The 17411-nt window shown below is 42.7% G+C and overlaps 1 protein-coding gene across 2 annotated transcripts; it reads right to left on the bottom strand.

Annotated features, from left to right (window-relative positions):
• Positions 1-2787: 2787 nt before the first annotated feature.
• Positions 2788-17065, bottom strand: RBM15 (RNA binding motif protein 15). Of its 2 annotated transcripts, none has more exons than XM_079761453.1 (2): positions 12755-17065; positions 2788-8460 (listed from the first exon to the last, which is right to left on the bottom strand). In XM_079761453.1, the coding sequence occupies exons 1-2, from the start codon at positions 15606-15608 to the stop codon at positions 8420-8422; spliced, it is 2895 nt and encodes a 964-aa protein (XP_079617579.1). In that variant the 5' UTR covers positions 15609-17065; the 3' UTR covers positions 2788-8419. The 2 variants fall into 2 exon arrangements, with proteins under 2 accessions (XP_079617579.1, XP_079617580.1); XM_079761454.1 differs by having other exon boundaries at positions 8096-8465.
• Positions 17066-17411: the final 346 nt, after the last annotated feature.

The following is a 17411-nucleotide window of genomic DNA, read 5'->3' as shown; positions in this document are numbered from 1 at the left end:
TTTCAAATGTCCTCTGTACATTTTATATTCCAATGTTCACTTACTGAAAAGTACAACAGGATTAGATCTAAAAGGATAAAAATCAATTTTATGACCCCCTAAATTAGAAATAACGGAACATGCAAATTATACTGAGTTAACTGCTTCAAGAAACTTGAAGTCTGAGTCACGAGAAAAATAAATCCATATTTAAACCCTCTTGATATTTAATGACTTGATGTCAGTTTCCACTCAAGTGAAAATTAGTAGTTCATATTTAAGTTCTAGTTCCTTGATGGGTATCTTTATGTGGAAGCTGACACCATGCCACAGTCAATAACATATGGGTTTATAAATATGGAGTTTAAAAGACACTTACCCTTTCCCTTGTGCAGCTCTGACTTCCAACCGTTTCTATAGAAACAGGAGGACAAGTGCCCATGCCAGAAGTCTGCCAATTAGAACTCATCTTTTAGTTGCTGAGTAATAAAGCCATATCCCCAAACCGGCTATAGGTTTCTGATTCTCAGTAGTTCCTAAAAAAGAAACCCAGGAGGAAAAAAAGACATTTAACCAATTACTGTACTTAGAAATGCTCCCTCCTTTAAACTTGGCTATTAAAGTAGAGGAGGTAGATCCAATACTATATGTATTTTAAAAAATTATATTAGACCTTCAGATATCTCTAAACTTCAGAAGGAGCAAACAGAAGCAAAAGTGTCTTTGAAGGTTCAAAATACCTTTAAACCAACACATTAAAGCAAAACCCACTCATGTATCACAGAAGTATTTTCAATCACCAAACTTTAAAGTTCAGATGAATTCATTCCTTTTGTAAAATGAATTTTCAGTGAGATTGTAACACTGCAGAGGGTAAATTTCACAAATGAAATTTCTCAGGAGAAACAGGTAAGTCTCCCCTAAAAACGAACCTTTCAGGTCTCAGGAGAAATCTGTAAGTCACAAATAAACCCTAGAAAAGGTTTCTAGAGATGCTGACAGTGCTGTGCTTGACAAAAAAAAATCTCTGCTTGACAAAAAAAAACCCACATACGTCAATTTAAAAACTGTGGGACGTGAGAATAGTCTAGCTGCAGTTTTTCATTTGGTATCGACATGGTTGCTTGGCAAACGTTATTTCAGTATCTTTAATCGTAAAAACGAACACATTAAAAATATCATTCCTGTGTCTAAACTGATACGTTGCAATTTATTCTTCGAACATTCATACTGGACCACTCCTGTTAGCATATGTGAATTTTAAATTTAACATTTGTTACATTATTTGTTATTGTGAACTTTAAGATGAATTGAATATAAATTAGATGTTTTATTCTTATTGCTATGTGAGAAAAATCAGTTCACTTATGAAGTTACTATGTTAAAATTAAAACAGAAAGGCCCTTAGGAACCACTCCCCAGTCCTGTCCATATCCATCGCCCCACTGAAAGCTCAACCTACCTCGACCAAATTTTCTAAATTAGGGGACACCTATCATCAAACAGTCTCAAATAACCTCATCTGTCTCTATAAAAAGTAACATGTTCTACCTCATAATGAGAAGAGTGGACTAGAACACACCAGGAAAGACAGAAAAAAGACATAAACATAAAATAACCAAGAACCAAGTAGGAGAGGCATGGTAAGCCCTTCCCCGTCTTGGTGGCAGAGACCACTGGTCTCTGGTCGCCAGAAGCTCACTAAGAACTCTTTTGTGCCTACTTTTCTGGTTGAAAAATCTTTTTAAAGTTCTTTAAAGTAAATGTCACTGACTAATGCACAAATCTGAGAATCTTACTCATAAGGGATAAGAGTTTAATCGTCTATTTTTATGACACAGAATATTTATGTATCTACATCTTAAGCAGTGCTTCTCAATCTTTCAGGTACGATACATACCAACTGCCTGGAGATCTGGGTCCATTCAACAGGTTTGGGGTGAGGCTCTGCAATTCTGTATTTCTAACAAACTTTCAAGTGATGCTAATGCTGCTGGACCACACTCTTAATAGCAAGGATTGTAGAAGACTAAGCAATATACCTGCTGTACTGAACCCATATGTTTAACATTTGTTTCTGGAGCAGTGGTTTTCAACCCTGGCTACAAAGTAGTCACCTGGGGCACTGAAAACAAAACAAATACTGGGAACTTGGCAGAGTCCCACTTGACCTAAGATCAATTTTTATGAAGCTCTGAGCAACTGTCCCAGCCACTGGTATTAAAAAGTTGACTCTAATGTGGAGCCAGGTTTAAGACCTCTGCTATACAGAACTCAGAAAAATTCTAATTAAGGTACCTAATTTATTGAGGTGTTTCTGTATATAAAGAATATACACACACTAGATGCTTATCTTGAGAGCAAAGTAAAACTGTTGTCAGTTTCTATATGCTGAAATAAAAATTATATGGAACAATTTTCCCAAGATGCCTTAAAATATGTATGTATGTAGCACCTCAAAGTGTTAATTTTGCCTGTGATCGCAGTTCTAATCTGAACATAAATGTATGAAGTCCTTTTCCTGGGTAAAAGGAAATCTGTTGGTCATCTGGGAAAGATCAGATACCAATTCAGCACTTAAAAATTGTATAAACAGCCGAAACCGGTTTGGCTCAGTGGATAGAGCGTCGGCCTGCGGACTGAAGGGTCCCAGGTTCGATTCCAGTCAAGGGCATGTACCTTGGTTGCGGGCACATCCCCAGTAGGGGGTGTGCAAGAGGCAGCTGATTGATGTTTCTCTCTCATCGATGTTTCTAACTCTCTATCCCTCTCTCTTCCTCTCTGTAAAAAATCAATAAAATATTTAAAAAAAATTGTATAAACACATGTATCTGGTTTGCATAGGATGACAGCCATTCTACAGAAAGACCCTCTAAACTGACTTTTAGTAAGGAAGTTTGGTTTGATACTGCTGGAGAAATGGCAAGTTATGAAATATAGAAAGCATGGTCCATGTGTTATAGCAGAAATTACATATGATGACTACGTATGCCTATGGCTGAAACTGTCATGAGTCTGATGAAAGCAGATAGAGTAAGAAATAACATGATGAGAAAATGAGGTATGAGAAGAAAGATGGCTCTGAAACCTCGAGGTGGCCAACAATTATGAACCTGAAGAAGAAATAAAATCTCTATTATGGTATTTAAATATGGAACACTGCGGATCTCTGAAGAACATAGTCTTACAGAAAATCTGAAATGCTAATTTATCTTTGAAGGAAATTTGACTTGTAAATGTTTTAAGGAGTTCCTATTTTGAATTACTTATACTGGTTTATCTTCAATTTGTGTAGCTAGTTAATTAATTCTTCAAGTATTTGGCCACCTATTATGTGTCAGGCGTTATTCTTGATCTTGGAAATAATATAAGGAAATTTGCATTACTTTCCTGAGACAGGTAGTCAAATCTTGATCAAATCACATCACTCCTGCTTAAAACCTCCAATAACTTTCCATTGCACTCAGCCCTTAGACTAAAATAATCCAAACCCTTTGTCCTTGGCAACAAGGCCCTAACATGGTTTACTATCTCCCTTCTTCCATCAGAAAGTAAGTTCCATGAGAAAAGAGAAACTTGTCTGTTTTCTTTATCAATATACTCCCCCACCCCAAGATCTAGAATAACGCCTGCTTTAAATTGGTAACTAAATATTTGAAGAATTAGCTACATTAATTGAAGACAACCCAATATACATAATTCAAAATAGGAAATCTTTCAACTATTTACAAGTCAAAGATACACTCAACTTTACCTATAATTCCATTGTCTCCATCCTATTGGTAACCTAGTTAGAAGGTAGTTGACAGATGATGTTCATTCATGGAAAATAACTTACATGTGTACATACACATGCAATCCTAGAATCACCTGCAATTTTAATTTAAATTACTAGACTATAGTCACGTTATTTTTAGATTAACATCTGAAAACTCAAGGATAGCTCAATCCTTTCCTGGCTGTTTATCCCTTAGCCAAGTCACAACCTTTTCTGGTATCCCTTTAGCATATCATAAACTAAACAGTGGCCCTTCTTCACAGACTGTTATAAGGCAAATTTAAACACTAAGCAAGATTGAATTCCTTGGAGAAATAATTATGTGACTATAAGACTGTTATTTAAGTGACACTTTTAGTGATAAATTCCATGGCATTTGTCGTTTCATTCTGCTTGTCTCTGCAACACTTTAATTCATCATCTGGAAGCGCCTCGTCTCAGCTTCAGAGACAGAACAGTAGATTCTGGCTCTCCTACCGGGCTTCTTTCCCAGCACTATGCTCCCTTCCCATGTCTTAAATATGTACACACTTCAGCACTCCACTCTGTGGGACAGTGCTGCTCAACACGTGGCCACTGACCACAGACTACAGCAGAATTTACCCGGGGAGCTTGTGAAAGAACAGACTCCTGGGCCATGCTGGCCCTAACAAATCCCTGAATGTCTGGGATTGGAGTCAAGGGCCTGCATGTTTCCCAAGAACTACGAATGTTGATACACTCCATAGCTTGAAATCTATTGCCCATATGCTTAGGTTTATAGCTTCAATCCCATCCCAGCCCGCAGAGAGCAGCCAAGTGTGACAGTACAGTGACAATGAAGGCCTGGTTAGAATCCTGGTTCTATCACTTACTAGCTATCAGATTATGGCCTGTGGTGAGACATGAGACAATGTGTAACAGAACTTGGCAGAATGTTGGCCTGAAGGGGGTATTTGATAAGTGATTGCTATTATTAATACTGTTACTTTTTATCAACGTTTCAACTGGTTATGCATCCTCACTCCCTGCCTTCCTCAAACTGGCTTACCCTCAGGATTCTGTTTTTGTTGACCCAACCATTTTACTCCTTTTCCAAGCTTCCGCCTGCATCTTTTCCATCAATCAACAGGCTGCTAGATTGTGATTCATGCTTGACTGCCTGATATCTCAATCCCAACCTCCCTCCCCCATTCCACATCCTTCTCCAACTAACAAATTCTTTTGTAAAGCTTATGACCATTCTAGCTTAAAGTAACCTTAAACTTCATCTACTCATTCATATACCCATATCACCTGTGAAAATTCATTAGTAAACCAACTCAAATATCGTGACATCTCTCCTATAGTTGTTTTAAACTGTGAACTTTTCCCCTGATATTTAACTATTTACCTGGTTATGGTTATGTCATTTTACTTCAAGGTCAAAATCTCTTCTTACTTGCTAAGAACAATCTTGTCTGAGGTTTTAAGGAATTTTATTATTCAATAAATTCCTCTGCTAACAATTTAAAACTAGGTTATAATTCCAGTTATTAAGTAAAAGGGCCTTTTAACCAGGGAAGCTTAAAGAGAGTAAGATGGGAGATAAAGGTGGTGGTCTGACAAGCCATAATCAGATATCTTATTGCACAAAGAAAATAGATGCTATACAAGTCATAAGTACTAAATTTATTGCCTAAGATAAACAATTTGGAAACAACAATATAACTTAACCTACAGAAGTGGCAATTTATAAAATCAAGGTTGATTTACCAAAGTCAGGGTAATCCCTATTTTCAATTTTAACACTCACAGCCAGGCTTCCCAACATGAGCACAAATCAATTCAGAGATGGTCATGGAACTATTTCCTTTAGAGTAGAACCCTAAATTTAGATCATATGAAAGACATTGAGAAACCACACCAATATTTCAAAAGGGTGGTTTCCAATTTATAAAACCAGAACCCTAGATCTAACAGTCGACCTAATTAATTTTTCTTTCCCAGTGTAGCTGGCAATAAAACTTGTTAACTAATTTCAAAATTGCCATACTGTGTACCTTTCCATTTTGCATATAGTTTCATATACAAATAAGCAAATGCCTTGGTGCAACATTTCTTCTTATTCCTGAGAAAGAAACCCTGAGATCTTAGAAAGATACCAAATATGCAGAAATATGTAGAGTGTACCATAATCTTCCTCAAATCGCTATACTAATTTAAAATACTTGTTTAATAACTGGAAAAATTACTTAATGGGCTTTCAGTATGAACTAGCCAGAGAAAGAAAATGCACTGGAAATTGACATTCCTAACAGGTTTAAAAACCTTTAAACATGTAGGTAAGCAATCATTTAGCAAAGCTTTAGATGGCAGCCAACTCATAAGCAGATGTTTAAACAACTCTTGTAAGGCACCCTGAAAAAAAACAAAAAAAACCACCTTTCCCCTTTGTAAGAGATAAACAAAAATTTCATTTAAAAAATGCTCAAAATTTTTATCCCATTTTAAATAAATCAAGAAAACCTAAATTGTATTATACATTCAACTATTGTGCTTGTGGTAAGTTGCCAAAATCCCACACTTGATTAATGTTGGGGGGAGGAGCTGGAAGGGTTCAGAAGGCTGGGAAGACTAAGTGGACCATGAAAATGATGTAATGGCCTTGTCAACATTGTCTATTCACTCCCCTAAAGTTGTAGTGGCCAAATTTTATAATCAATCTCTTTGTAGGACAAGAAAAGAAAAAAGAAAAAAACTAACCATTTTGGCTAAATTATCTATCATTCCTAGTCTGATGGTACACATTTCTTTGTTGTTGTTGCTACATACTATAACTTTGTTAACTTGGAGGTTTACAGCAGGAAATTCTTCCAGCACCAGTAAATCACCACTAAGGGTGAAGGTCATGGCTAATGGAAAATGTCAAAATTTTAAAGGATATCAAGGCTGTAGGCCCCAAATCCATAACCAAGATTTCAATGGTTTGGCTCCCACCATAATTTCTTTTTTTTAAATAAAAATACCAGTAGAACAAAAGTTCTGGCCTGGAATTTTACAAACACAATACTTTGGTGACGGGGAGGTAGTGCCTGAAGATTTCCAGAGAAGCATACCCCCAACATTAAAATCCCTCACCCTATTAATTATAATGCATTTTGACCTCTAAAAACCCTCTTACCTGTTTACAAGAGTCTATACAGCTGTTTGCCACTGGAACACCACCTTGCAGAGTATAAGCGTGGCATCCTTTGTTGGTAATCACCTGTTGCCTAAGTAATCATCATCCCGCATGGAGACAGACAGCACTAGGCTCTTCCATCCGAGGTTAAAATTCAAAACAAGCCCAGCAAGCCTGCATTTCAAGGTGGTCTTCGTCTGCAACTAGTTAAGTTTACAACTGGCAAACAACAATGGTGTCTGAAGCCAATGGTGCAGCATTGCTGGCTTCCTCTTGAGCTCCAGCGTTGTCACTGTGCACCGAAGTCTCCTGCTGCAAAGAGGGGAGTTGTTCTCCTGTACTGGGAACAGCTTCCAAAGCTCAGGACCCCCTGTGCAGGATACTGCAGGAACTAAAGGCAAACACTTTTTCCTCCTTAAGGATGCCTCCATTTTTTCCTCACAATCTGTACTACCAACCGAGGTGTCTGGGCCTGAGTGTGCGTTCGTACCTATGAAACCGTCACGGTGCATGCACATCCAAGGCATGTGGAACCACAGGTCAAGTAAGGCACAGATACCAAGTAACGGTTCTAATTACAAACGCTAGCTCTCAGGAACTCTTCATCCATTCAGAACTAAACCCATCACTGCATACCTTTGGTGAGAAGCCCCTGGAGACGAAGGAGCTCCTCAAATGTGTCAGGAAAGGCTTTATTAACATCATCATTAACATTTAAAAAGCAAACGGAGCATTCTCCTTCTTTTGGCAATTTGGTGCAAATGTTAAGTGCAAGATAAAGCAATTGCAAACTTCTCTTCAAATTAAAAATGAAACTAAGGCCAAACGTGACAGGTGAACAAAATAAATCAAAACTTAAATTTCAGCAACTCCGGCTCTTCAAACCAGCAAAGCCCCCGACTCGTGCACTGTGGTGAGGCTCACGGTGCTTGCCCCGGCTTCTTTCGTGCCAGCCAACAGCACCATTTCCTCATCAAGTTGAGGACCGAGAAGCAAACGATCCCCTTCGCTGCAAACAAAGGGGGTCACAGTAACACTAGTGATCCTTCAGAATTGACACACCGCGATAAGTCAAAATGATGGTCTCCCTGCTTCTTGCTCAAGACATACAAGATCTGAGCAGCAGCAAGTAACGCCTCAGCTGCAAACAAAGGGGTCAAAGGTTTGCCGTCAATTCACTTCCAGGCAGAAAAACATTTTCCTCAAAAGAAACAATTTATTTAGAATAAAACAAAAGCAGCTCAACTGTGAGCGCACGTTTGAGTGACAGCTACTTTTAAGCTGTGTGAGCCATAAAAAGGGTTTTTCTTTACTTTTCCAGAAATCTTGTGTACACAGCACAAAGCAAGAGGTCATTTTTTTTTCCACTTAAAACACCGGCATTGGCATCACAATAGCAGATACACAACTTTAAGCTGCCATTTTAGTAAAATGCACAAATACTAAACAGATTAGCTTTCTTCCATCAAGAGGCCCATGTAAACTCCACACAAGCCACAACTTCTCTTCGAAAAGGTCCATTAGAGCTTTGATTTCCGTATCTTCATCCACTGTTCACCAGCTTTGCTTGCAGGAGGGAAAAAAAGGTTATTCAGTAAAAATGTTTACAATATTAAAAATATATATATTTTCCCTATGCCATCATAGATGAACACATCGTTAACAAGCCCTTCCTGGATAGTCCACCTTGACCTCAAAAAGCACCAATAATACCCATTGGCACAAACCTTGAAACGAATTTACTGTATGAACAGACAAATAACAAGTAGAATAGGGTGGATTTTTTTTTAAAGACTGCAATTAAGTGAGGATTATAGGACTGAAAGTATCCTTTATACTCATGTAACTGAGTAAAACATACTGAAAAAAAATTTCAGAAGACAGCAAGTTTATAATCAACCTATAATCAATATATTCTACATATAACTTAAAAAATGAAACTGTAAAACGGTAAAGTTTAAACTTTTACCCCCTCTATTTTCATTCTGTAATTTATAGGGAGCAATACAGAACTGCTCCGTTATTATAGAAAGGGGTCAAGATACAAAACCGTTTAAAAATCCACCTTCATCTGTGTTACCAAAGACAGCAGCTGTTACTTTAAGAAAAACACTCACATAAACCCATTGCTAAACAGCCAAGAACATTTTAGGACTTTTACTTTTCAGTGCTGTTTAAATCACACATAAAACTTTTTATTAAGATGGACAGCTCACTGTGGTTACCTGAATCATTTTCTCCCCTCCCTTAGCGACATCACTACAACCAGAATGTTAACAGGATCACATCCACGTCTCCTCTGCTTGTTCTAATACTTAACTTATATCTATCTCAAAACCATGCATTGTGGCAGAGACAGAAAAACATGTCCAGAAATTCTCTCCAAAATTTTTTTTCACATGAAAAGTCATAAAGGCCCTCTTCTCAAGAGGATTTCCTAATTCTGTTACCACAGAGTATTGGTGAAATGGTTCCAAACTGCAATTCAAGCTACACCTATATAATGAGCAGTTTCACTGTCTAAAAACAGTGGATTTAAAATTTAAAAAAAAAAAAAAAAAGGTAATGTCAGTGAAAACCTGCTCATAAGTTTTAAAATAAACCTAAACCGTGTTTGACTCTGAAAGCAACGAACACACACCTTACTTTTACTACTGTACCTCAAATGATCTAGTTAAGAGAAGGGCCAGAACATATTACCTTCAAAATGTGTCAAAAACTTATACAAGCCAGAGGATGGACATTTTAAGATGTAATCTTTAAAGGGAAGTCTATCTATGCTCAGTTAAAAGTCAAAGTATACATCTTAAACCAGGAATTTAATTTTTTGTGTGGAAAACTCTAAGAATCCCAGTTACAACCAACAAAATAATATTAAAAAACTGGCTAGGAGCTGAATGCTTAATTTTCCATAAACTTTGAAGTGGTGATCCAAAAGTCTTAATTAGCTTGATGTTTTCACCAGTAATACTTAATAAGTCATTAAATGATACACTGAAGAAATTTTCTTTCCATTCATTTGAACCGAATTCCAGAAACATCAACTAAACAAGTATTTTTGTTTAAAGTATAAGAAATAGAAAAAAATTGGTTGTTACAAAGAACACCCAATGCTGAGATAATGAAATTCTGACCAATCAGCATCAGACCAGACAGTTTTAGACTTTTGCTTTCATTCCATTCTGAAGATTTAAGTCAATAGTTCACCAATATTATAAAACTGCACGAGAATGGGCATCACAAATAAGAGATTCATCTGAATGATGGCACTCTGTAGGTAAGCACCGAACAAAACATAATTAGGTATTTACAATACATACGTTTAGAAATGATATCAAGCCATTGCTCCTAAAACATTGAAGCACAAATTTCCCAGATTTAACAAAAGCTGCAATGTCAAATAAAAATTCACACAAACATGGAGCAAGCACGAGAGAGAGAAAGAGAGAGAGAGAGAGAGAGAGAGAGAGAGAGAGAGAGAGAGAGACACACACTTTGGATTATCATAAAATTAGATGTCATGGACTTCACTCCCTAAAGGAGCAAAATTATTTGTCCAGCCATCTTATCACAAGATATCCAAAAGTTAATGGTTAGTGAGATTTAAACTGGAAAAATGTATCTAGCCAAACTGTACTTTGACCCCATGTATGCACAGACTGCACACTTGCATTAGTTTCTGAACAGGTGTCTATGCCATATTACCATGCCACACTCGGCCTTTTAAAAGCAAAAAGCAGCCCAGCAGGCACGGCTCAGTGGTTGAGCGCCAACCTCCTATGAACTTAGGAGGTTGCGTTTGATTCCCCTATCAGGGCATGTTCCTGGTCAGGGTGCATGCCCAGAGTAGCAGGCTGGGTCTCCGGTGGGGGGCATGCAAAAGGCAGGCAATCAATGATTCTCTCTCATCATTGATGTTTTTCTTTCTCTCTCTCTCTCCCTCCCCCTCTGAAATCAATAAGAATATTTAAAAAAAAAGGGGGGGGGGGGCAAAAATCACCCAAAGCTTGAATTGTAGGACTTTAGGTATTTTCCCTACAGGCTAACCAAGGATGTTTGTGTTCATAGCCTAGTACTTTCCTTTCCTCAAAATGACTAGTTTTTCCAGTTTAAAAACAAACAAACAAAAAAATCTCTAAACCTAAAAAGAATATTTATGAATGCATAATGAAAACCAAACCAAACAAAAAAGACACAGCAGTGGTGAGGCTTTCATGCTGACATGCATTAGAGACCTGTCATAATGAAAAACAAAAAATTACATGACACTTCCCTGGGTTATTATTGGTGCTATTTTAAACTACCAGCTTTGATAACAGAAAGAAAACAGTTGGGTTCTGCCAGGCTTTCAATAAGTCACTTTCACAGAATAGAAGCATGACCATGAACCAAAAGGTCCTAAAGTTTCTAATCACAGTTAAATATCAAGGGCCTTAGCCAAAGTTCTCAGTATTTAAATTGGGGGCCTGGGGGAAGGGGGACAGGGGGAGGAGTGGATATACTAATGACCTGAGAAACTAGAATTGGGGGCTAAGGAATAGATTGAAAAAAAAAAAAGACCCCAAAAATCATCCATTACTGCTAAGCAGCAAAAGCCCTTGTTAAGAACCAGAAGTCAATATAATCTTCAACTTTAAAAAAAAACCCGTGAGGGTGGGTTATTTTGAATTAATTCCAGATGTCTGGGAAAATAAAACAATAAAGTTTTTCTTACACTGACATTTTAATTCTCTGTGGTTGGACACCAGTGCAAATATTAAGCCCAAGATTTCAAAGACAGTCCAAACATTTTCCATAATGTAATGTCATCGCTACTGTTTAAATATGAAAATAAGAATACAAGCAAAATTTTAAGAGCATGTCAAAGGCATTTCACGATGACTAAAAAATTCTGCAATCTAGACATGGCTGATTAATGCCCATAGAAACAAAAGATGACTTATGAGCCTGCAGACAACTAACTCTTCTTTCTATTATTGAAATCAGGAATTTGAATGAATACAAAAACTCATCTTTGATGAAAAACACTTGAGTTTTGAAATATGCACAATTAGAAATGTACCTGCTACACCTCTCTAAAAAAATCAGTAAAAACAACCCACACACCAATAACTGACCAAAGAATTCTGAGTTTAAAAGCACCTACTCACTTGCATACTAGTGTAAGCATAAGACATATGGTTTGTAACATACTCCTCAATTTTTACTGAACAGTTACAGCTACAAACCAAAAGTGCATATACGGGATACAGAACTCAAGAATTAATGATAAAGATGCATTATGTTAAAGCAAACTCTCTGGGAATAAACCGTGTATTTTAAGAGAAATACTCAAATACCTGATTAAAATAATTACATAGCTATACAATTTACCAGCTTATACTTTTTGAGGTCCCTGATCAAAATTTTTCATACAAATATTTCTGGTACAGAAATTATTTACCTACATACCAATCAAGCCATATTTCGGTGTATATCTTTATATAACCAATGGGCTTTTTCCTCCAGCTTTTGACTTCAAAATTTTGGTTTTGTAACTTTGAGGATTTTTTTTTTAAGCTCAAGGTTAAAAAAGAAAAAAAACCAAAGAGGAGGAAAAAAGTTCCTCATAAGAGTGGGAACTGCTAATTAAAGTAAATCCATCTTGCCTGCTACCTTCAGGGCATCCCTTTCACTTAATAACTAAACTATCCTGACTTCTATAAGGTTTATAAAAATATAAAAAAGAAAAAGGCTACAACTAAACAACTAATTAAAAAGCAAATTTCACCTAATGCTGTATCCCATTATACATCACAAAACAGGAACCATGTCAAAGTAGTAAATACAAGTTACACATGGACTTTAGGACGCACCACGGACAATGATCATGACCAGGTAATCTTCTTCAGATTTGGCCAGTGCCTTGGCAGGAGAATCCAGGAACTGCTGGGAGAACTCACAGGGTGGGAAGGCATGAAGGACCCCGGTGTTTTCCTTGTCTTTGTTGCCCCCCACGGGGAGGCTGATCACCCCAGCAGCCTGCTTTTGCTTTAAATAGGACACCAGGTTCCTAAGTGGCCTCTGCGTAGAGGTGGCAGTATCTGATGTGGCGGAGGAAGAGGATCTGCCGTCGGAACTTCCAGGCACAGCCAGAAGAATGGCATAACCATTGGGCCCTGCCACTTTGATGCGTCGAGTTACTTCATCCAACTTGGGCTGGTCCAAACGAAGACGCTGAGTGATCTTGAGCTGGGCAACTTTGCCTCCACTGGAGCCCTCCACGAGAAGACTGCTAGCCACTTGGAGGTCGCCCTGCAACAGATGCATGTTGGAAGGAAAGTTGCTGTTCTTCAACAGAAGCATGCCCTGCCAGGCCAAACAGAGCTTGGAAGAGGCTGCTGCAGCAGGGGCTGTCCCACCGTCCTGTTTCTGGGAAGGGGACTTCAGCTTTGAAGAAACAGTGCTGGTGCTGGCTGCATTCCCATCAGACCGGTCTTCTTTTTTCAGAGGGCTTTTGCCCTCAGTGGGAGCAGCAGTCCGATGCTTCCTATCACGTTCAACCGATGCAGAGTTTTTGCGGTCTCGCTTGTCACCCTGGCTTTTCTCCAAACTACCTCGTCTGTCTTTGATTGGAGAGGGCCTTTCCAAGAGAAGAAGACGAGAAGATCGATCATTGTCACTGTTGTAGCGATCCCGGCTACTGCTCAAGTCTGGACTGCGATCAGGAGAGGGAACGCAGTGACGTTTCCGAGGTCGGTCACTCTCGGGGGACCTATCCAGATGCCGACCCCCACTGTCCTCAGGCAGCCTTCGCTTCCTAGGCTGGTCTCTGCTGCTGGGCAGATCTCGATCACCTCTGTCCCGGTCCAAGGACCAGCCATCCCGCCTGCGATCCAGGCTATCCAGTGGCTCATAAGCAGACACAGAAGTAGGGGCAGTCCGAGTGCTGCGTTCCCGGACTGGGGGTGGGGGTGGCACCCAATCAGAGTCAGCATAAAGGTCCCGATCACGATCTCTGTATAGTAAGGGTGGTGTCCTATCCCTCGCACCCCTCAAAGGGTCGGGTGCCCGATGTCCAAAAGCATCTGTCACCAGGTCATAATGAGTTAAGGGCAGAGGCTGCAGATACTGCTGGTGGTACCGGTGTTCTGTGTCTGCAAAGTCTACTCTAAGGCGACGATCTGGACCACCAAGTGGAAAGCCCCGCATATGGGTCCAGGCAGCATGAGCGGCATCTAGGCTTTCATACTGGATATAGGCCCAACTATCACCTTTGCGGTAGTCTATGGTGCGTATGGTGCCAAATCGGTCAAATTCTCGTGCCAGGGCAGCAAGAGGCACCCAAGGTCCTAGGCCACCTACCCAGAGGCGGGTGGTGGGTGTAGCTTTACCATAACCAATTTTGATAGGATTCCGAATTATAATCTTGCCAGACATTGCAAGTTTGGCTCGGTGAGACATGTCTAGGTTCTCAAATTTGAGAAAACCATAGGTACTGGTCTGGCCCCGAGAAGGCCTCTTGATGTCCACTTCTGTGATGACTCCAAAGCGATCAAAAGCCCTTCTTAGATCGCTCTCGGTCACAGTGATGTCTAGGTTGCCCAAGAAAAGCGTCCTGTTAGCTCGCTGATCATCCTCCGGTGAGATCTCATCCACTTCTCGGAAAGGAGCAGCACCTGCTCCAGCTCCCACCCGGGGCTCCAGATTGTATGCTGGGCGCACCCTCTCGTAGAACGGGTAGTCTCGCTCTCTCTCCAGGTCCCGGGGCAATGGTGGCGGCGGGGGAGGGGGCAGGCGGCCCAGAGCCAACTGCTGCAATCGGTAGTCTCTGTATCCCAAGGCCGCCCCACCAGGGGAAAGTGATCTCTGGCCTCCGCCTCCTCCAGGAGCGTGCCGGTGCCCGCCTACAGAGGCCCCGACCACGCTGGATGACGGAGGGTAAGAATCCTTGTCTAAAGGGGAGCGGCTGCGGCGCCGGCTCACATACACGGCTTCTATCTTCAGCGGCCGGTCATAGAGCACCAGGCGGCCTCTGGCATGCTTGGCCGCCCGCGCGTCCTCTGACCGCCGGAAGTTCACAAAGGCTACGCGCTCATCCCCGCCGCCAGAGCCCGAGAGGTGGCTGATTTTGACACTTACATCCCCGAAGCGCTTGAACTCGTGAAACAGTCCGTCCTCCACCGCTTCGTCACTCAGCTGGGACCCCAACTCGCTTATCTTCAGCGTCTTGTACTCCCCGCCGTCAGCAGCGGAGGAGGCGGCCCCCGAGGAACGTGACTCCCCGCCTCCACCTCGGGAGCTGCTGCGCGACTCGCCCCCGCCCGAGGAATTTTTAGCGCTCGGGGAGCTGTAACTGTGCAAGCGGCTACTGGAGCTGCCCCCGCCGGTGTCATACTCGCGGCTGCCGCCTCGGCTGCTGGACTTGTCGAGGTGGAGGCTGCGCCGCGACCCGCCGCCGCCGTCCGTCTTAGCGCTGCTGCTCCCATTGCTGCCGCCAGAGCCCCCTAACTTCTTGCTCCGCTCCCCACGAGAAGTCGAATCCTCACCACCGCGGGAGCGTTTGGATTTGACGGGAGAGCGCTCTTTCCCCTTCATTGTTGCGGGTCGTCGGAGGTCGTCTCCGCGGAGCTGATGAACCCGCCGCCCCGCGCTGGTTTCACACAGCGGAACCGCATGCCGCCATCTTGGGCTCCGCCGCTGCAAAGGATCCCGCCCCGCAGCCTCCATTGGTCAAGTAGCTCCCCTCTTCTACAGTCTCATTGGGAAAACTACTTGTCTGTCTTTACATCTCCCCGCGCTCCGGGAAGGCGCCCGCCCGACCGCTGTTATTGGGTTCCCAACGCCTCAGTCCGAGTACCTCATTGGTTACATTCGTTGTCCATCTTAACGGTTCCTCGCGCCAGGCTGTAGCTCCGCCCCGCGCACTCTATGGTCACCTGAGCCAAAGTCTGGAGGCGTTGATTGGACAAAAAGTGTGCCCTGTAACGGTACTTCTGGCTACGGAAAGCAATGATCCCACCTCCTCATCCCTTTTATTGGTTTTCGACCCCGTCCTTTAACCCACTACTTGGAAGGTCGGGCCATCTTTTCTGGCGTTTTTTTCCCCTCAGAGGCCGCCTCACAGCGATCTCGCGCGAGAGAGCTCTCCCTCTTTCGACCCCCTTTTTCCAACTCCTTTGGCGGCTGAGAGAAATTTAAATCTGATTGGATGGTGATGGGGGCGTTGAATGGCTGAAATAACTGCCAATCACTCGCTTAAAGGGGTAGGCCCACGTACTGAGGGAGTGGACTGAAGGTGAAAGAGTGGAACACGCGAGTGCTGTGCGACGTCACTGAGACGTCGCGAGATGGTGATCAGAATCCCGCTCCGCCTCTCCGAGCTCCGGGCGTTCTGCCCGCACACATTTGTTCCGTCGGGCAGCGCACGCCGCTGTGCTTCGGCCGTGGGAGCGCGGAACCTCTGGGCTCCCCCACTTCCTACCTCCGGCTGTCGGGGCCCACACATCCTCCTGGCGGCCGCTCCCGGGGCGCCCAGCGGACACCATCTTAGTCCCTCTGGCCTCTTTGTGAACAGCCAGAGAAAGCCACACTCGCCATGCGCGAGAGAGCGCTGCCTCCGGAGCCCGCGGGCCCGGCCGCCGGGAGTTCACAGGTCACCCGCCCCGGGTCACGTTAACGCCCGGGCGGGGCAGAGGTCGGCGCGGCTCCGGGCCCCGCCGCCGAGAAGCTGCGCTGCAGGGACGGGTCCTCGCCCGGAGCCCGGCTCGCCTCGGCGCGCCCCGTTCCCGCCCCGGTGCCCGGGTAACCGCGGGGAGTGGCGGACGCTCTCCGCGGGCGTGGCTGTGGGCTTCCGGTTTTATGTTAGGAGTTCACGTGGACTTGGGGTTTTGTCGGCCCGTAATAGAGCTGTTTGTTTTGTTGTTCTCCCCCTCCCGCTAAATAATCGAGTGAGTGAAATGGACGCCCCATGTGGCTGGGTCACCTATTTTTTTTCCCGGGGCTTCGTGCACATCCCGCCCACCCCGCTACCATTGTTGAGAATCCTGTGGCATCATCTCCTTGCTGTCTGTAAAGGCACCTCTTGGGGCTCCCTGGATCCTTATGCGCTTCAAACCCCAACTTTCATTCTTTGCAGAGACCTTGATTGTGTTACCAGTGGTCGGCAAACTCATTAGTCAACAGAGCCAAATATCAACAGTACAATGATTGAAATTTCTTTTGAGAGCCAAATTTTTTAAACTTAAACTTCTTCTAACGCCACTTCTTCAAAATAGACTCGCCCAGGCCGTGGTATTTTGTGGAAGAGCCACACTCAAGGGGCCAAAGAGCCGCATGTGGTTCGCGAGCCGCAGTTTGCCCACCACGGGGTTAGACAGTAGAGCGCCTGTGCGAAGTGCTGGAGAGCCGAGATCCTGTCCTGCCGCTCCCCCTCCTGCGGGGCGAAGGGTGGTGGCCCTGAGGTCATCCCAGCCATTGGGCTTTCTGCAATCCTTTCAGGTGTCCGCCTGCGGGCACGACATGAGGATGCTT

This window comes from Cnephaeus nilssonii, assembly GCF_951640355.1.
Source record: "Cnephaeus nilssonii genome assembly, chromosome: 21".
In the NCBI taxonomy this organism is placed as follows: Eukaryota; Metazoa; Chordata; class Mammalia; order Chiroptera; family Vespertilionidae; genus Cnephaeus; species Cnephaeus nilssonii.
This window is presented reverse-complemented; position numbering and strand designations above follow the sequence as displayed.

Excerpts from the sequence above, each read along its gene's own strand:
- RBM15 (XM_079761453.1), bottom strand. The coding sequence starts at position 15,608 with ATGGAGGCTGCGGGGCGGGATCCTTTGCAGCGGCGGAGCCCAAGATGG. Across the intron at positions 8,461-12,754 it reads GGTCATGATCATTGTCCGTG|CTGGTGAACAGTGGATGAAG; the intron begins GTGCGTCCTAAA and ends CTGCAAGCAAAG.